Source organism: Parasteatoda tepidariorum, chromosome 10, assembly GCF_982258835.1.
Source record: "Parasteatoda tepidariorum strain Cologne lab strain chromosome 10, Ptep-v5.0, whole genome shotgun sequence".
NCBI classification, from domain to species: domain Eukaryota; kingdom Metazoa; phylum Arthropoda; class Arachnida; order Araneae; family Theridiidae; genus Parasteatoda; species Parasteatoda tepidariorum.
The window spans coordinates 101,568,694-101,590,178 of NC_141764.1; the positions used below are offsets into that span (position 1 = coordinate 101,568,694).

At 30.4% G+C, this 21,485-nt stretch overlaps 1 protein-coding gene across 5 annotated transcripts in view; it reads left to right on the top strand.

Moving 5' to 3' along the window:
* LanA (laminin subunit alpha) overlaps positions 1–21,485 on the top strand; it is a 136,831-nt gene that overhangs the window by 31,051 nt on the left and 84,295 nt on the right. For all 5 annotated transcript variants that reach the window (XM_016064242.4, XM_087153522.1, XM_071184348.2 and 2 more), the window contains exons 11-19: positions 4,933–5,097; positions 5,714–5,872; positions 8,381–8,637; positions 9,144–9,267; positions 9,924–10,075; positions 13,196–13,426; positions 14,468–14,920; positions 17,866–18,027; positions 20,543–20,743. In XM_016064242.4, the coding sequence (XP_015919728.3) occupies positions 4,933–5,097; positions 5,714–5,872; positions 8,381–8,637; positions 9,144–9,267; positions 9,924–10,075; positions 13,196–13,426; positions 14,468–14,920; positions 17,866–18,027; positions 20,543–20,743 (1,904 nt within the window). The remainder of the gene's footprint in view (positions 1–4,932; positions 5,098–5,713; positions 5,873–8,380; positions 8,638–9,143; positions 9,268–9,923; positions 10,076–13,195; positions 13,427–14,467; positions 14,921–17,865; positions 18,028–20,542; positions 20,744–21,485) is intronic.

Below are 21,485 nucleotides of genomic sequence, written 5' to 3' on the forward strand. Positions count from 1 at the left end.
ACTCAATTCAAATTCTAAAAACAAGTATTTTACTAATCTTCCAAATTATTTTTATTGGTTCTATCATTTCTTGATTTAATTTATAATTTCTACCACACCGCAATTGCAATAATAATAATCAAATAAGAATCAAAATAAGAATATTTTAATGACATTTTCATCTTAACCCTAAACACTATAGTAAAACAAAAATATGAATTTTACTAATCAATAAATCATAAAAACTGTAACACATAAAACAATAAATATGAAAATAATTTCTCCAAAAATTTTTTATGTCAACCAAAGCAATCAATTCACTGAAAATAAAGATTTCTCAAGAAAAAAAAATTTTCAACAGTAAATACGATCAATGTATAAAAAATAATTTTTTCAATTGAAACATCAAGTATTAGAAACGAAAATTTAAAATCATAATCTATGATTTTTGGTTATTTACATGAGTGCTTTTTTTTATTAATCAATAAAAATTAAGGAAATTGTTTTATGAGAATTGTAAAAAAAATTACCACAAAGGATATGTGAGAAAGTTCGAATTAGTCCGAGAAGATATTTTCAAAACCGCAACATCATAGATGAAAGTTCGCTGAAATTCCATGAACACAATTCAAAAAGCAAAGACGAGCGCTGCTAGGGAAAAAAAATTTTCTTCGTTAAGATGATTCATAAATCTCCTAGAATTGAGGCGGGATGAGAACAATTTATTGACGATAAAATCTAGATCAGCACTGGGAGAGGCAAAATCAAAGCTTTCCGGAAGGGACGGGTTTTCAAATCAAAAACTTTTTAACATCTATCAGGTGCCCATTGTAGTTTTTCTTTTTAGTCCAGGGGGTGTGTGAAAGAAATTGAAGCTCAACTTTCTAGTAGCATTGTATTCATCGCCTTCAGAACGTAGACATAACATGCAGCATACACAAAAGGAAAGTCGATAATCTTTAAGTGAAGTTCCACGGGGCGTAGGTATCATTTAAATAAACGAAAAGTTCGATGATTGAATAATTTTTTTGTTGTTGAAGATACTGATTGAATTATGAATTGCCATTAGTTGAAGAAGAATTTGACTGCTTATTTACCAACTGTCCATTTGAATTAGTTATTTGAAGTTATTCCATATTCTTGATGTAACCTCGAATTTCAAATGCGATATTACATATCTTTAATGTACTGTACCCTTTCCGGACCGTTCAATCCTGGCATCTTATAACGTCCTTGCCGAGTGGAAGGATTAAAACAGGTCTTAGGCCGGGAAGGAGGGTGCAATATTTATTTATTAATTATTAGACAGAGCAGTCATGAAAAGTGTACACGAAAAGTTGCGCTCCTCGCATATGTTAGGGAAAATCTCGCAAAGTAAAATCCGTAAATGTCTCTATTTAGGGAAAAAAGAGAAATCTTAGAAATTACTATTGGTTTATGAAATAGGTTGAGTGATTCCCAAGGAGATTGAAGGGAAAAATGTCCTGCTTTTAATTAATGCATAGTTGATCCAAAAATAGATTTAAGGCCAGGACGTGAATTTAAAAGTGTGAGAAAGTGTTTAGATTAGATAAATAAAATAAAATAAAAGGATATTCAGAATATAACTAACATAAAAAGATTAATTGAAGCTTTTTATGTTGCATATATATATATATATATATATATATATATATATAAACAAACAGTTGCTGCTGTTTGTATTATTCTTGTTACTCTTGTTATTCTTGTTTGTAAACTCATGTTTGTGAAAATTGCAACACCATGAAGGACTTACGCGAGTGAGCTGAAATTTTCAGGAAATGCAAAGCAGAGCATGATATGCAAATGATTAGAATTTCATACCCGTAGCGCATGCGTATGCTGAGCAGCGCCCTCTGAACGGCGGATGGATCCGAATAAATAGACGGCTGTAGCCAAGTGAGTATGGTTATCGGTGGTTATCTGCTAGTGGTAAACGTTAGCTTAGTCATTACTTAAGCCTATTCGACGAAAGAGAGCGAGATTTCGACAAATTACGGAGTTTAAACGGGGGAGAATCATCGGCCTTCGTTAAGCTGGATTGTCTTGTCGTGCAGTAGCCGCTCGTGTGCAGCGTAACAGCAGCACAGTGATGCGTGTTTGAAAGAAGTGGATGGACGAGTGTCGGACAACTCGGAAATGCGGGAGTAAACACCGAAATGTCACGTCAGCTCGCGATGATAGACACCTGTTCGGCGTTGAGCTAACGGACCGTACCGCTCCCTCTAGACTACTGGCAGCACGGTGGTCAGTAGCAGCAGGTGTTTCATTGTGTGCTTTATCAATTCGTAGACGTCTGCTGCAGCGTGGACTGCGCGCAAGGACTCCTTTATACAGGATCCCCCTCCCACTAAACCTTCGCAGCCTGTGGCTGCAATGGGCCAACCAGCATAGGGACTGGCTTGCTGATTGCCAGCGTGTCGTGTTTTCTGACGAATCTCGCTTCAATTTGTGGTACCATGATGGCCGCATTCGTGTCAGACGCTATGCCGGTGAACGCCATCTTCCGGAGTGCGTTATCGAACGCCACAGTGGACGAACACCCGGAGTTATGGTCTGCGGTGACATAACATATCATGGACGATCTCAATTGCTACGAATTGTGGGTAATCTGAACAGCAACCGGTACATCAGTGAAGTTCTACAGCACCAAACTGTTCCCTTCCTTCAAGCCTTGCCAGGTGTTGTATTTCAACAGGACAATGCCCGCCCTCATATTGCTAGGACTGTTCAATCCTTCCTTGTATCGCGACCGGTACAACTTTTTCCTTGGCCAGCGTATTCCCCGGATATGTCGCCGATTGAACATGTGTGGGATTTCGTTGGTCGGCGTCTCGCTCGTAATCCTCGTCCTGTTGCTTCTACAGACGAACTTTGGGTACGCATACAAACAGTATGGAATTCTCTTCCTCAGACAGACATTCAAAGTTTGCTTGACTCCATGCCACGTCGTGTAGCAGCACTTATTGCGGAGCATGGTGGTTACACAAAATACTGATTTCGATCTCTTGTTATTGTTTGTTTGCTTTGAAAGTTTAATCATTTATTTGTACCACTACCACTCAACTGTGTATTAAATTTCATTCAATTATGACGATTCCTTCATGGTGTTGCAATTTTCACAAACAGGAGTTTATTATTCTTGTCTGTTTCATTGGATTCATGTCAATTGAGCAGGGTTCGTGATTTTTTTGATTTTTTTTAAAAAAAAATCGAAAGAATCAGATTTTTTTTATTTAAATCGGATTTTTTTGATTTAAATCAGATTTTTTTTTTATTTTTATTCAAATACACTGTAAGAACTTTAATTTATGATTAAAAGAATTATAAATGTTTAATCAAATTAACTTAATATTAAAACTATATTGTAACAATATTTTAGAAGCTCTTACTAAAATAATTTTTCATTATAATACATGGCATGAATGCATAGCAACCATTTTGAAACAAATGCATGATTAAAATTTAAAGACTAGATGAAATAGAGAATTTAAAGAATACTTCAGGGGTCTGTCTGGGTTTTTCTGAGAGGTACCTATTTTGTGAAAATTAAAAATTATATTAAAAAATCAACACAAATATAGTAAAAATGTGGATTTATCGTTTCTTACGAGAGACACAAAAATAAAATTTTAAGAAAAAGTATTTTGTGTGATTATTCTATCATTTTTCCTAAAGTTGAATTTGTAAAGGTATCGTTAAATGGTAGTAAATTTGGTTTGGACAGACCCCTGTACTTTAACTATTAAAACAAAGTTTCAGTTAGCAAACCATAACTTTAATTTAAAATTGTGATTTCTTTTTTTTCCCCTCTTGGTTTTTAAAATGACAAAATAAATGTAGCAGACTGTGTTTATAAATGTAGTCATTCATGAAAAAATAAATAAATATTTAATCTATATATTTTTATATTAAAATATTCATTTTTAATTCTATATCAAAATAGATAAGTTAAGCTAAAAAAAAAAAAAAATTAGAAAATCTATGTACACATTGGAATTTTTTTTCACAAAATTTCTTTATAGAAAATCAGATAATGTCAAAGATACTGTAAACATATTATGAGAAAAAAATACCAGTTAATAACCCTACTGCATCAAATAGACTTTGAAAGAGTTTGAAAGGGAAACACTATATTAGGAAAAAAAAAAACATCTGAATTCATCAGCCCTTTTTTTCCCTGTTTTTGGCATATTGGGGTAATTTCTTTTTAATATAGCCTCAAGCTTCAGAAATATACATTTTCCACTGATAAAATATGATGTAGATTTTAATTCGCGCCTTTTCATTCAAAAGGTAGAATTTTAATTAGCATTATTTGTATTATTTTTTGAAAAAAATTCATGTTTATTAATTACTTTCTACAGCTATGCAAGTCTATATTAAGACAGCATTAAATGTTTACTTTAATCTGTACTTTCAATCTCAAGAATCAAAACGTTTTTAAAAATGTAATTTTAAATGTGTTGGAATTTAACACACACCAAGAAAGTAATTTCGTTAACTAGAATTAATTAATGCAGCAATTTATTTAAATTAAATTTTAATACTAAGAAAAGAAAATAATAAGAGTATCAAAAATTTAAAACACTGTTTTTTGAGTTTTAAAATCAATATATATAGATAAAAAAAATTAGTTGATTTAAATCAATGATTTTTTTAAAAAAATCATTTGATTTAAATTATGATTTAAATCGTGATTTAAACCAAGCTGATTTAAATCGTGATTTAAATCAAGCTGATTTAAATCAACGAACCCTGCAATTAAGTAATTTATTTTGATTCATATTTTCTTCTTATATATATATGTTTATTCATAAATCACAGATACTGCTCTTATTCGATGTTTAATTTTTTAAAAATGCTTTCAATTGTGAGTAATGCTTGCAAAGAATATTATTAAATAAATGAGATTTTTTTTTAATATTTCAGAGTGTAACTGTGACCCATCTGGTGTTCTGTCAACATTTGAAGGTTGTGGAAGTGTGACTAGTGGGAAACTGTGTGAGTGCAAAGAGAGAGTCACAGGTCGCATATGCAACGAATGCAAATCACTTTACTGGAACCTCAAATTGGGAAATCCCCTAGGATGTGAAGGTACATCTCTTAAAAAATCGCTTGATTGAGTTCGCAGAACATAATTCTGAGAAATTAACAGGCGTTTTAAAGTTAGAAAGTTTAGAAGTGATATATAGGATATACTTACCGTTGTGTATGAATAAAACAAAGCAACTTGAATAATGTATAAATTAAGGTACAGAAATGGATTTACTTAATTTGTTCACTTCTGTACCTTTATTTGTATTTTGTATACTTTATTTTGCTTCATTCATTAAGTTAAGTATCCTTTCTATTGAATTGTGATGCTACTTCTGAGCTCTAATTAGCATGAATTTTTAGACTGTGAATACTATATTTGATCAAAGTTCAATTATTTCCAAAAAATTGCAAAACTAATTTTAATAACAAATTTTTGTAACTGAAGGTAAATGAGATGAATAGACGTATTTCATAATGTAATAGTTTATATTCAAATGTGTTACCAGAATTAGTTTTTATTATAAAAGGAACAAAATTAATGTGGATAACTCTTTTATTTTGCATGTTGTTGTTATCCATTGCAAATGTATATATATATGCTGTTAGTGACAGTGTTATGTATCTCTATTATAAATCAGAGATTGCTGTAGTACATGTTGGGTTTTTCTTGCAGATTGTAACTGTTATCTGGGTGGCACAGCGGGTGGTATAGCAGTGTGTGCAAAAACCAATGGCCAGTGTTCTTGCAAACCAAATGTAGGATCGAGACAATGCTCAGAATGTAAAGATGGTTACTATCAACTGGAGGACAACAACTTGTTTGGATGCAAAGGTAGCATATTTTATATAAGAAACAAAGCATGTATTTATGATCTCAATTCTTAATGTACGAAATTCAGTATACTTACTTTCGATGTCATTGTTGCATTCTTAACAGTAATTTGATTGCTTCTCGTTGTTTCATTGTACACAATAGATATGGGATGTCGATCAAAAATTGCCCTAATCACGTTTTATTTCATTGAAAAATAATTAAAAAAAACAAACAATTTTTTAAACGCAATTGTTTTTTTTTAAAGGCTGGAAATGAGTAATTGTTTTTGCAATTGATGATTAAGCAAATTGTTGAAAATGATCAAGATTATTATTTTTCTTTTATAATAAAATAAAATTAAATTTCTGATATAATAAGACGTTTTGTATTGAAATAAAATTCCAAAGTGGAACATTTGTAGATTTAACATTTCAAACATTATTTAAACAAAACAAAATATTAAAATAGCTTCAGTTAACTGCAATATATTTTAAAATTATTTTAATAAAAATATATTAAATCAAAAATGTTTCTACTATCAGGGTTTAATTTTTAATCATCAGTAAAATATAAATAATCCCAATTTAATATTTCTATTAAGTTAATTTAATATTTCAATTATTAATTACTATAAATTTACATAAGGATTCGAACCTCTTTAAATCTTCTGTAGATAAAGTAATTTCTTCTGCAATTTTGTAATGAATCTTTTGCAATTTTCAAAATTGAGGTTGGAAGGTATAAAATTGTTTACAAAGATGCAACAATCCCTAAATCTAATATTGTGATAGTATTCGCATTCTAGTTTTGATTTGCTTCATAAAGAAAACCAAAATTGATAATTTTTTTTGTTCACTCTAATATAATGCTCTTGTATTTCAGTTTTTTTAATCTTCTTTTACCTGTAAATAAGAAACACCTAAACTCATATTTTTTATATTTTGAAGTAACATGCACCTACAAATTATTTCAAAATATTTAAATATTTAACTGTTCCAGATATGCATTGTAACATTTAATAAGTAAGATTAATGATAAGTGAAATAATCTATATATTTCCATGAATATCAATAATCACATAGTCACTTTGGTGAATGCCTGAAATATTTGTTATATCCGATTTGATATTAATTTATTCATTGATATTATATATATAGTATTTATTCGATATTTCAATATCTGCTGAGGATAGATTAGGAGAAACATCGGTACCGGTTAAATGCGTACTGGGCAGTGGCACTTGACCTTTAAAAAAATATTGATATAGGACATACTGAGCAAATGTATACCAGGCAGTGGTACTGAACTAGACCAGGGGTCTGTCTAGGTTTTTCTGAGATATACCTATTTTGTGAAAATTTAGCCATAATTTGTGAAAAATTAAAAATTTTATTTAAAAATCCACACAAAAATATGGATTTATCGTTTCTTAAGGGATACAAAAATAAAATTTTAAGAAAGAGTATTTTGTGAAACTATCATTTTTCCGAAAATTGAATTTGTGAAACTACCGTTTTTCCTAAAGTTGAATTTGTGAAGGTACCGCTAAACGGTAGTAAATTCGGCCTGAACACACCCCCGTAGACCTAGTATATATTTTGGACATTTACCAAAGCGACTATGTGATTGTCAACATTCACCGGTGGAAGTCAACAACCACCCGTTTCGGTCGTTCACGGAAACATATGTAACAAAAAATTCTATATAATGTAATAGATCTTCTCTAGCAGTATAGAAACATACTTTCCAACTACTATGGAATTTCCATTGTTTTAAAAAATATTTTTGTTGGTCATGGAAAAGGTAATATTCAAATAATGATAATTTTAATCACCACTAAACAATTTAAACAGACATATGGTCATGCTCTTATGTTTTGATGAAAATTGTATTTATATTAAAAAATTCTGCTTTACTTCCCTTCCACTCAAAAAAACATTTCTCATTAATCTGAAATGTTGGTGTGCATACACAGGAATTAAATTGAATCAAAATGTAGGACTGAATGAATTTTATGCATGTTTGCAAAAATGTAGTACAGTACAGAACCCGTTATCCGGAAATCAGAAAACCGGAAAACCAAAAAAACCGGAACGAAATTCGATAAATTTTCCCTCCATTTTTTTCAAAAAATGTTTTTTTCCTCATAAGATTTTAGGATTTTTCTTTCCTTTTCGTAAGTTTACCTTACCATCATTTTGGAAATAGTCATTAGTGTATTACTTCATCGTTTTTTCTTCTTTTTAAGATTATTTCCCAATATATATATATTTTTTAGTTGGGTTTAACAATAAAAAAACGGCTTTTTGTAGCGATTCAGAAAGCCGGAAAAATCAGTTATCCGGAATAGCGATGGTTCCGATCGTTCCGGATAATCGGTTCCCTACTGTATTTAATTTACTATTCCATAATATTACACATATTTTTAAAATGCATCAAAGTTCGCTAAACATCGCTCAAATGTTTTCATCAAGAAAATAGACAAAATTATTGTTCAAAAACTTAATTGTTTTATTTTGTTGCCAGATTGTGGATGCGACATTGGTGGTTCAGTGAATAACTTTTGTGAAAAGGAGAGCGGACAATGTGCCTGCCGACCTAGAATCAGTGGTCGTAAGTGTGATGAACCTCTCCAAACACATTTCTTTCCCACCCTTTTCCAACACCAGTTTGAAATAGAAGACGGCAGGACGCCTGTTGGCACTCAAGTTCGTTATGGTTATGAGGAATCTGTTTTCCCAAGATTCTCATGGCGAGGCTATGCTGTCTTTTCCTCCATACAGGTAGAAAGCTTTTCTAAAATCAGGAACAGGCATGTTTATTTAAGTCTTTTCGTGTCACATGAGAAAACATTTTAGTTGTTATGTAGTCAAAACTTCAAGTATAACTGCCACTGTATTAAATTAATTTCAACAGTTCCTATGACTTATACTTACTTAATGTCTTCATTCTTTCAGAAACGAAATTATTGATGTTTGACAAAACAAATAATATCAAAAATCGAAAATTTAATGGTAAAAGAGTCATATAAAAATTAAGAGATTCTTACTCTTTATGTGAGTTTAATTTTTAATTGTATTTAAAATATATTTGAAGCTTTTTTTCTTCATTGTAATGTATTCTTGAGTGCATAATGAACAATTTCATTCATAACAAATCTATTTTATGTTTTCAAAATTATCACCTATAGCATGTAGTGGCACAATTATTTTTATAAATGTGTGTTTGTAAATATAAAATGCATCCATTTTCTGCTTTTTTAAAAAAAAAAAATTATATTTTACCTCAGAAAGAAGTATTGTTGGATTTGTACATCGAAAAGCCAAGTCTCTACCAAGTTTTCTTCTATTACTTAAATTTTGGGGGTGAGCCAGTTTATGGAACAATAACCTTTACTCCAGAGAAGTTTGGAGGTAAGTACAATATTCTATCTGTAACTGTTAAATAATTAGGTTAGTATTTATTAATTTGACTGCTGCATAATAATAATTTCCTCACATTTTTCTTTTTCTCAGTTCTACTTATGATGCAGTTTAAAATATTTTTCCTTTTTTTTAGATTACAAATGTAACAAGTCTTAAGAGAAATTTAGTTTTAACATTTAAAGATTAAATGTTAATATCTGTGTCTTTTTAACACGTAAGAAGGCACATTAAAAGTTTTTTAACGGAAAATATTTCTGCTAATTTCCCAATTCTGCTAATAAACAAACATTTTGCTAATAACGCTTAACAAATATTTTTATTTGAAATATGATTCTAACTTCATTATTTTCATATTGAATCTAATTTTACTTAGCTTAGATAGCACTCTTTTTAAGATCAATTAATTATATTTTGATATGAATTATAAAATTTAGTATATTATAAGTATTTTGGTTTAAAAAAAGCATTAAGTAATTGAAGTAAGTCTTTTTTTTTAGTTGCACTTCAGGGCAAAACATGTAAACGCCTTTATTAAATATTAGATAACATGCTATTTTATGGAAGCAAGTTTTAATAATGGCTTTTATAACATTTTAGTCTCATATAATTGCTATCTAATAATTATTGTAATTTGTATTCAATAGATATTCAGCAAAGCAGTGACATGGTGTTTGAAACAACCACAAAACCAAAGTTCATGAAAGTGTCTGGCAAGCAGGGACTAATAGCCTCACCATTTGTTCTCAATCCTGGACGGTGGACAGTGTCCTTAAGGATCGAAAAGCCTCTCTTTCTGGTAAATCACCAAGTTCATTTTTATCTTGATTAGCATTTCACTTCCAACGTTCTGGTTTCAAATAAATAACAGTTTTCACTTCTGTTTACAGTAAAATCTCTGTAATTTGACCACAAGGAGTACATTACATTAACTCAGACAAGTGGTCAACTTATAGAGGGGATAATATATATATTATCGCGTTATTAAGTATAGTCTCAAGAGTGCTGGGTCATTAAATGTTCCCATGCTCCAGCAATTTCATTGTATCCTACAGACATTCAAGAGGCTTACTGCATTATAACGGCATTAGCCAAGCTGTAGTAGAAAAACTATTCTTGGCATTAAAATTATATTTATAATGTTTAAGATCAAATATAAAGGAAGATTTATTAGATTCAACTCTTTTATTAAGAATGAAAGAATAACTGTGAATTAATTTGATATTTTCTATGTGAGTTGATGATTATCTGAGAGAAGAGCTGGAGTATTGAAAATCTTTTGGGCTACAGGTCTCTACTTATATATGTCATATTATTCTTACAATATTATTACAAATTAGTGATGAATGTCTTTTTATTGACTAAAAGTAATTTCTTACAATATCAGTCACAAGAACATATATGCAATTAGAAAACATATACATTAACATTATATTTATTTCAACTTATTCAATTTATCAAATAATAGTAATAATAAAATAATAGAAAAAAATGTAAGTGTGAAAATATGTATTCTAAAAGTGTAATAAAAGGAAAGTAAAAACTTCTTTTTTCATTTATAATTTCACATTGAATTATTTTTGAATCTAACCATATATATTATTATAAATCATTTCTGTGGCCAAAAATCCTTGATAGCTTTTAAAGCACAAATAAGCAAGTCATTATTCTTGTGCTGTTGCCGCCACATAAATTCATTTAAATACGAATCCAAGTATTTTCGGGTGGACCAGTATTTTTTGTTTCTTCATTTTGCCAAACCCCACAAACAAATTATTCCATACGTTTGAAAACTGCACTCTCTTCTGTGCTAGGCAAATCCCAAATTCTAACCATTTTACAACGGAGTAAAAAAAAAAAAAAACAGTATATTTCAACACTCTAAAGAAAACTAACTCACGTAGTCAAGGATTACTAGTAAATATGCTAAAATTTGTGGTTATTGGCGCAGAAGCTATCTTTTGGCAATAATATCAGGTCTAGCAAAAATGGTCGACTGGATAATCTCGAAGTACTGTCTGCTCTTATGGAGCAAAATTATTGAAGTTTTACTACTCATCATTTGTAGCATTTTTAACAGTGGTCACTTTTTCAAACATTGAAAACTTTAAACAATATTAAAAAAAACTGTTGATATTAATTGTGCAAGGTGCTGTTGTTTTGAAACATTTCTCAAAGTATGGTAAACATGACAAGGTTTATTTCTCCAATGAAGAAAAATTTTAGGGAACAGTGAGGAATAGCGTAATTTGCAGAATATTCTAAAACAGGGGTGTCAAACTCGCTGCGGCCTGAGATGAACATTTTTGTGGCCCAGTCAATATATCCGAAACAAAGTAAAAATAAAATGGAAATATGAATTAGAAACGAAACCAGCATATAAAATTATAATATATATACTTATAATACTTTATTAAATTATAATACTTAAATTATAATACTTTATTTATAAACTACGGATCATTTTAAATTGTAAACGCAAAAATGTAAAATTCTAATTGGCTGAAATGGAGTCCGTTTCACACTAAGCTATCAGTTAGATAGTACATATTCAGGTTTATCCTACTATAGCGAGGTACGTTGGTTATCTTGCTCCTTCTGGGATGCGAAAGAAGAAATATGTAAGTTTTTACAAACTAAAAATCAAGATACAAGCTTGTTCTCCGATCAAATATGGTTGCAAGATTTATCTTTTATGTAACCAAACACTTATCCGATTTAAATTTATTGTTACAAGGCAAGGATCAGATCATTACGAAAATGTTTGACATAATTAATGCATTCAAATGTAAACTATTTCTTTGGGAAAGGCAACTCAAAAATGAAAATTTAACGGACTACGCGCAACAGGAACAAATCTAGTTCAGGTGATACTGCATCATATAAAAAATATGCAAAAAAAAAAATTAAATCTTTGAACAGAATTTGAAACAGGGTTTAAAGATTATAATTCTTTGAAAGGCAAATTTTGTTTGTTTTCTTTGATTTTCTCAATAAATATAGACTCAGTACCCAGTTATATGCAAATGGAAGTGATTGAGATTCAGTGAGACTCAAAGTTGGCAAAATTCATTGAAGTGGGTGTGCTTTAATTTTACGAATATTTACCGGCAAGGTTTGAAAATATGCAAAAACTCGCATTTGAAATTATTTCCATGTTTGGAAGTACATATCAGTGAGAGCAATTATTTACTGTTATGAATGGAAATAAATCTCCTGTCCGAAACCGTATTAATAACGCTCATGTTGGGTAAATTTTGAAAGTAGTCTCGGCCAAAAAAATTTCTCTTCGAAATAGAAAAGATAGTAGCAGAGAAAAGATGAAGTATCAGAACTTAAACAATAATTTAACTTTATATATGTTTATTACAATTCGAAATAAGAATATTTGTTTCTATGAACATTCATTTTTTTTTTGCGGCCCACCTAAAGTTAAGCATTGTTTATTTGGCCCAAGTTACCTTTTGAGTTTGACACCCCTGTTCTAAAACATTCATAATAATTACGTATTTATTAAACAAAATTACTATTCATATGGGGTAATCGGATGGCTATCTCCAATTATCATATTTAGCAAAATTGTTAGGCCGGGTTAGCCTGGGCGGTAGGGCGCTGGGCCCAAGTCGGAGAGTTCGAACCCTGCCGGCCAAAGACTCCCTGTGCAGTAAATGGTGACTGATACACATAAAATCAGTCGAGTCGCTAAGTCCTCCATGGGTCCGCTCTATAAATGGGCGTGACGTATGGGTGTAGGGGAAGTTGAATTCTTGGCCATAGATGGCGCCGCTGGAAAACAAGAGCAATCACACAACTCTGACTTAACAGGCGTACGAGAGAGAGCAGAATTGTTGCTGTTAACTGTGTTCTATATTTGATCCTAATGATTTGTTTGTTAATAATCCATTTAAACCTCAATCAGGATTACATGGTGTTGCTGCCACAATCCTATTACGAAGCCACACTCTTACAACAGCATGTCTTGAATCCCTGTCTTCTGCAATCATCAAATCAAGAGATGTGCCTTATGTACAGGTTTCCACCTCTTCCCATTAATGCAGAAATCGCTAAGGGCAACACAGGGTACGTTCTTGATGAATATGGTGAGGAAAAAATTAGGACCAACACTTACGATGAGACCGAGACGCTGTCCGTGAGTATTTTCCATTCTTTCTTTCTTATTTTTGTTGACAAAAACTGAATTAAATGTTACACATTGAATCAAGATGGTCAATTTTTTTTAACGTTCTGTTATGTGATGGAAAACATGAAGAATTTGTTTCAAATAAAAGGGATAGCAGTTTTTTCCTAACTTGGATGAGTTCTTTATTACATTTGGTATTAAAAGTGTATTTTTTTGCTGTATTCAGTTGCCCCTTGATCTAATGATCCTTGTTGACCTAACAAAAATGCATGCAATAATGTTAGGCCAGTATACAAGCAGGAATACCATAAATATTTACTTATAGCGAACATGAAGTGCATAACCTCATTTTAAAAAACGACTATTGTCATTCTCACAGTTGAATGAAATTATATTTTTTTCAGTGAAAGGTGAAGAATCACCTACCTGATCTATTAAATAGCATAACTCGGTTGATTTAGTCAATAGTATTTAGTAAAGTTTCAATAGTTCTGTCGTTTTATTTGTGTGAATTTAACATTAATAGCTTTTATGTATGGTTGCCATTATGCACCATGTAACTGAAATATTTTTTGTCTGTTTGTTTCTTTACTTGTAAATAATTCTAAAAAAATGACATATTTGTTTTCTAGAGGGTTTTTCGTATTGCTGTAGTTTACTTTTAATCTTGCCCTTAGAAACAATAAATGAATAAAATTCTTTGTTTCTCTCAAAACTAAAAATGACCAATACAGTTGTTTGACAAAAATATTATAAGAATAGCTTAAATTTAAACAAATTTTATTTAATACTAGATTTTTTGTTTTATGCAAAATTTTAAAGTCTGAATATTATATTTGAGAGTTAGGTTGAGTATTTATGCTTAAGGTTCATGTTTATTATTATGAATTTTAAGTGTGAATACTTATTTAAGCATTTGTTTGATTATAAAGAATAGCATGCCATTTGTAATTGTAAATTCAATGCGTGTTTTTTAATTTGTAATTTATAAATTTGATTGTTATTTTTTCAGTTGTTCAAAAGTGTTTTAAGGATTTTCCTCCTCTTTAGATTTTGCAGACCGACAGGATGGCCTGGTTAGATAGCGAACAAAAGAATCTACATCTAGACTTCACCGTCTCTCGTCCTGGCCCACATGTTATTATTATGACTTATCACACACCTCAGCCTATTCGCAGTACTACAGCTACTGTCAAAATATCCGATTCTGACCAAGGAGAGACCAAAGATGGGAAAGTCACATTAAGCGATTGTGGATACTCTTACCTGTGTCGCCAAGTGGTTTTAAATGAAGTAGGAGAGGTTTTGATATTTGATCTTGAAAGCAATTATGTCACAGCCAAGATGGAGATATTGGATGAATCGGACATTGCAGTTGATAACATCGCTTTAGTGCCTGCTGATCTGTGGCACCTAGACTATATTGTGCCTCAACCATTATGCATTAAAAAAGATGGTGCGTGTATTGAATCTGAATATCCACCTGCACCAGAGGCCACAAAAGTGAGTAACAGCTAGGACTGGGCGATGTAAGAAATTTTATATCTTGATACGTCGTCTGTTAGATATAGCGATGTATCGCGATTTAACACATGTTCAAAAATTATATATCAGAAATCTTTACATTTATCAACAAATAAACTAAAGGAATAAATCTATTACAAAAGAAAATGTCTTAAATAAAAACAAACCAAAGTTTAATTTAAATTTTTTAAAATTAAAAATGACTCAAGATTCATTGGTTTAAAAATATTAATAAAAATGTAACAAAATATTTTACATACATGCATTAAAAATTAAAAGAAAGAAAAAAAACGAAAGTAAAAACAAACTGAAGAAATTTTTACTTTAGTAAAACATTTTTAAATTATTTGAAAAAAACTGCTTTTGAAACATCGTTAGACCTTTTATTTATTTATTTAAAATAATAAAGTTGCATTAACTAATGGTCAAATTCTATACTTAATGAATGTAAAAATAAATGTACGTTTTTTATTTATTTATTATTTTCTTTCTGAAAATAAAATCGACTAAAGATTTATTTGTTTCAAATTGATACTGACTGTCTAAGAAATTATAAAACAAGTATCGAAAAAATTTTAAGAAAAATTAAAAAAAAATACTCTTAAGTACTATTGTTAAATTATTAAAAAAATGTCAAAACATTGCTAAACTTTTAATTCAATTAAAAAAAAATATTTGTATATTAACTAATAGTCAAATTTTTTCATAATAAAAACGATTGAAGATTTATTGGTCTAAAAATAATCGAATTATTATACTTACATGCATCAAATAAATAAAAATTAAAAAAAAATAATAACTTTTTATAACAAAGTTAAATACAAAATACCCCTATTCAATTGTATCGCTTAAAATAAAAACAATAATTAGAAGGAAGAAAGAAACAATGAAGAATTTTTTTTTAATTCATATTTTCCTTACATTAATAGATTGAATTCAGAACGAAAATGTAAGATAATAGCGATCGCGCTACGATCTCAAAGTAACAGTAGGTCTACTAAAAATAATTGACAAGAATCGTTAAATCCCGACCAGCAAAAAAGAAGGAAAAAAAGTGAAAAGTAAAATCGCAAAGGTAAAAATGGCGCATAAAGAAACTATGTATAGCGTTCCATTTCAACGATGATCCTCTCACAAAACCGAGAGTTCTGAACTGATTCAATTCGCTCTTCGTCATTCAACATCACGAAACTAAGTCTCCGTAACTAAACTCTATCAACATTTCCGCAGTTAGACGAAATCGTCTTCGTCAGTGCAGTGACAGCGTTAGCGTAGGCAAGGATCCTCACTTGTTAAATCGTTAAACTGCGAGTGTTGCCATATACCGATGGCTTAAATCAGGTTTCTGATGCATCGCCTAAAATGGAAATCAGTACCGCCAGCTAAATTCAGATTTCTGATGCATCGCCTTAAACGAAAGTCACTGTCAGCGGTTTAAATCAGATTTCTGATGCATCGCCTAAAACGAAAGTCATTATATCAGCCTGCCGATATATGTATTAAATCTATATTTCGCGATGCATGGATATATAGCCCAGTCCTAGTAACAGCTGAATGATTAAAAAAGATTTTTGTTGTTTTTAAATGCTCATTTTTTTAAAAACTGAATTATGGTCAAGTTTAGTATTCTTATGACCTGTAGCATTTATCTTCATCTGACTAATTGATGGTTGCAGTTAATTTATTAGTAGGAGAGTTACTAACAATTAAAACAATAATATTTTATTCAAAGTGTCAGCTACCCTCATTTTTTTTATTAAACCTACTGGTGTAAAGTTACTAGGAACAAAATCCACCCATGAAATGTTTTTATTTATATACTACTCATTGATATTTGTTTCTAAATCTGAACAAGTCTCCAGATTCATTTTGTCTTCACTGTTATTTCCTGTATTTGTATTCCATTTAAAGGCTGTAATTTATTAATTTATATTCATTACGAATCATAGTAAAATTTTTATGAATGCCCATTTATGTACAATTGCTTAGGTTTTTAATATTTAATTAGTTATATATTTCATCCACACAAAATTTAAATTCGTATCACATTTTTACAATTTTCCCAATTTTTAAATATAGATTGCATCACACTTATTTCAATATGGTTTCTTTTGGCTAGCCACGTGTTTTATAAAAACATGAAAATAAAACATTTTGACTGCAAGGAGTCTGCCTGATCTTGCCATTCGCATGCGGAATATCCATCAGACAGTTTTACTTGCCTCCCCATTCAAATGGGATAATGGGTTTTCTGTTTGGCCAAAGGCATGAAAATGAAGTATGACCAAGAAAACTCACTAACTGTGTGTAGAATGCATGGATTAGTCTGGAGGCTGTCCCAATTATATGTCAAACAAAAATTCAGACATTTTACAATGAGGCAACCAAACTTTACATATAAAATTATAAATTTAAGTAACAAATGCAACTCTCGTAAAGTAATAATGTGACGAACATCAAAATGATAATAGTACTTAAATGGAATATGATGATGCGTCTATAACAAAAATAAGCAGTTAGAAACAAATATTTTGCATTAGCTCTAAGTTCAAGTGACAGCTCTATTTAAACTCGCATATAATTTTCAGAATGTCAATGCCAACGCACCTCGACAAAAACTAAACTATTATAATTGCATCGGATTCAAAAATACATGCAAATCTCGAGTCATAACGTAAAAAGACACTTTCTGACTTAGCATTCAATAACCTCTAGTGGCAGACTGCTTGTTCACCCAAACAGGTTTAAATAAAGATCTCGATTGCAAGCAAAGCATAAGATTTTTGCCCAATAACACTGTTGATCAGCACAATTGGTGTCTTTGATTGACGTAAAATAACAAGCTACAAAAAACATGCTTATATATATGTGCATATTTTAATATTTGTAATGTAATATTAAAACATAATGTTCATTTGTAACAGGTGGAATTCCAGGAATCTGGTTACAATGAGTACAGCAGGGTATCTGATGTGGTTGAAAGTGACATTGCACTGGTGAGCCTCCAGGAAAATGATAACGTCGTTGACTTGAAAGGTTCCGTTCCATCTCCTGGACTTTATTCTTTTGTCCTCCACTACTACCAGGTAATGCTCTCATACATAAATGTAGACAAAAGACTTTAGAAAGTAAATTTTTCTAAAAGTTGGGACGTGTTAAGATTCAATATAAATTGCAAGTTATAGTGTCATTGCAATAGTTCCAAAGCCTTGAATTCTCTGCATGGAGATACAATATGATATATATGTTTGTAGCAGTGTGTGGTTTTTAATCATTATCAAATGATAAATGTATTAAAGATAGTATTTTCCTTTCTCATTTTGTTTTGAATGAAGGCAAGGAAAAGACATCTATATCATTCAAAGAGATCAGAGAGAATTAAGTTGCTTCACTTGATGGATATTTAAAAAAAACATCTTTTCAAAAACTATCTCCATTCACCCTGAAAATGGGTTCATTGCAATAATGCCAAAAGACACTATGCATGTTTGTTTTCTATTCTTGATGTAATATGGATTATATTTTTAAATTTCAATTATCGGCTAAATATGAAGCGTTTGGATTACAACCAGGGAGGATTAAATAGTTGAGATAATTAATAATAGAACACATTGCAATAACAAGAAAAAGGTGAGGCTGTATGTAAATTGATTGTAGATGATTAATATTGTTTGGTTGAAACTTTCTTAAAAGGAATCAAGTATGAACAGTGTTAGTTACAAAATAGAATTTTGTGAACTAATAATCATTTTATTTAAATATAATACAAATAATAATAGTTTATATTTTAAATGGATACAAAATCCAAAATTATCTGGTTCCCATAAACCCTCTAAAAAATCGATATCGAAACGTATAATTAGTAGGAAAGCATAATTGATAGTTATGATAAACCTCACAAATTGATTCAGAATAGAATCCAAACACAAAGTGAGTGTGCAAAAAGATGTGAGTTGCATTATTTAAATTGTTAACCTATAGTTTGTTTGCTGGGGGATTTTCAGTCAACAACTGCAGATGTAAAATATTTATCTCTTTATAATTGTCTGTAAATACCTAAAATTCATAAATTCCTGAGTATTTATATATTCAATTGAATATTGTATGGTTATATTTGTCGCTAAAACTTAACAAAAATTATACATATTTAAGATATGAATAAATTTTGATTATGTTGCATGTATTTTCTAAGAAAAATTTATTGGAGTGAGAAAATATTAAGTATTATTGAAATCGTTGTTTTTAATTTCCTTTGTCCGTTGTTTTTAATTATGATGTTATCATTCCTAACATTTCTGTTCATAATTCCCAATATCATTTTCTACTATTACTTTTGGCGAAAAAAAAAACACTTCGAGTTTCGTTAAAATTTACAAAAAATTCTTCAACTTAAAGGTTAGCGCAGATTTTTTTTAAAAATCTTCTGTGCAGCAAAATTGTATTCCATACTTCTCAGAGCCTGTTTATTATTTTTTTTTATTTATGTCTAATCAAAAGTAATGCATAATTTTCTTTATATGAAGTAAGAGTAATTGTAAATATACTTTTCATTCCACATTGTGCTGTAAATTTCAGAATTTTGTTGATCCATGCCATTAATCCATTTTGGACTGGCAGAATGAGGAAACAGTGCTTCCTCAGGCCCGCATACTCTGAAACTATATGTACAGTGCAGAACCTCTTATCCGGAAATCGGAAAACCAGATAACCGGAATGAAATTCGGAACCGGAAATTAATTTTCTTCCATTAACCCACTGGCGGATAAGGAAATGGGCAAAATTGGGAGAATGTTTCTCCTCTACACACAGTTCCCCTATCAGTTAACATGGGAAAACCGGTTTTGCTATGCAGAGAAGACTGCAGGTTAAAATGCGACTTTTTACGTGCAGAACCGTCAGTGGGTTAAAAAAAAAAAATTTTCCTGCAAGATTTTGAGCCCATTTTGTTATTTAGAGCGTACGGCGTATCGAGTTGACGAAAGAACTGATTTAGAGGACGGATCAAAGGCCGTTTGTAGACGAATCTCACATAAGCACAAATAGCTTATATATGTTATTAATGTTAATAATAACATTAATAACATATATAAGCCTGTATATAATTTTTATTTCATAATTTCTTTCCTTATTTAAACTTAAGTGTATTATTATTTATAAATTTTTATTATTTCTAAAACTATTTCAAAATAATTTTTTAGTTTCGTTTTATAAACATTAAAAAAAGGCATTTTGTAGCGATTCAAAAAACCGGAAAAATCAGTTATCCGGAATCGCGATTGTCCCGATCGTTCCGGATAATCGGTTCTCTACCGTACTAAAGAGTACATATTCTTACTAATATGACAGTATTGTATAGAGATCATTGACCCCTTGCTGCAATAGTTTTATACATTGATGACCATGAAGGGCGAATCACTTGTATGTGATTCTGATTCTGAAGGGGTTAATATACTTTAGTAATCTAAACACAGCTCTTAAATTATTAAAAGATGGATGGGAAAAAAAATCCCCATTTAATGTCAAAAAATATAACTTTTACTCCAAATGTTAAAACATATTAGTTATGTTGCATTAAAAGAGTCTTATATTTTGAAATACTAGCCTGAACATTCTGCATTTAAAGCGAAAGTCGTAGTTCAGACTGATGATTTCCAAGAAGGAGTGTTGAACTTAGCCTACTGTCCTAGAACGTCTGGATGCCGTACCGTCGCCCGATCCAAAGAAACGGATTCTACAGCCTTCCATGTCGTTCAGGATTTTCATCTTAACATACGGCAACCAAATAATAAGACCGTGTGGCTGGTGAGAGTTCTTATACTTTATTTAATATTCGCTGCATTTAAAATACATTTTAATAAAATGATTTCTTTTACTGTCAAAATAATAAAATGATAGATATACAAGAATGAATATTTTTTTTAAATTAAAAATCTGACCTTAAGGGTGAAATTTTGATAAAAGGTTGAGTCCCATTAATTAATGGCTAATTGCTTAATTATTTTGAATAAATGGTTTGTAGCTATTCATTTCTATTTTATGCATAACCTAATAGACTGAACTTCTAAAAATGTTTATCAAACTATAAAATCTAAGTTTGTTCTTTACTTTACTTATATATTTTTTTAAATCTTCATTACTCAAGTTGGAGAAAAATAAATGTGCCATTGATGTAAAAATTTATGAGACATCATAATTAGCCTTTGAGTGCCACTTCTCAAATTTTTGTACTTTTTTAGTTAGTTGGAAGATTTAGAAGTGGCAAGTATATATAAATATATATCTATATATTATTTTAAATGCAAATGGCATTCTTACCTATTCTTGCAGTAGTCATCATTGGCATTACACCCAGTAAAATAGTAGTATTCAAAATTGAAAAACATAAAATTACAACTTTGTTAATAGCATAGATTCAGGTTTTTTAGTTATTTTTATCATTTTGAGGATGAAACAAAAAGTATTGGATTATCACATTCCTTTCAGAAAAGTTTTAAGATTACCCTTAATTCTCTACCTCATTCACTGCTTTACATAATCACGTTTT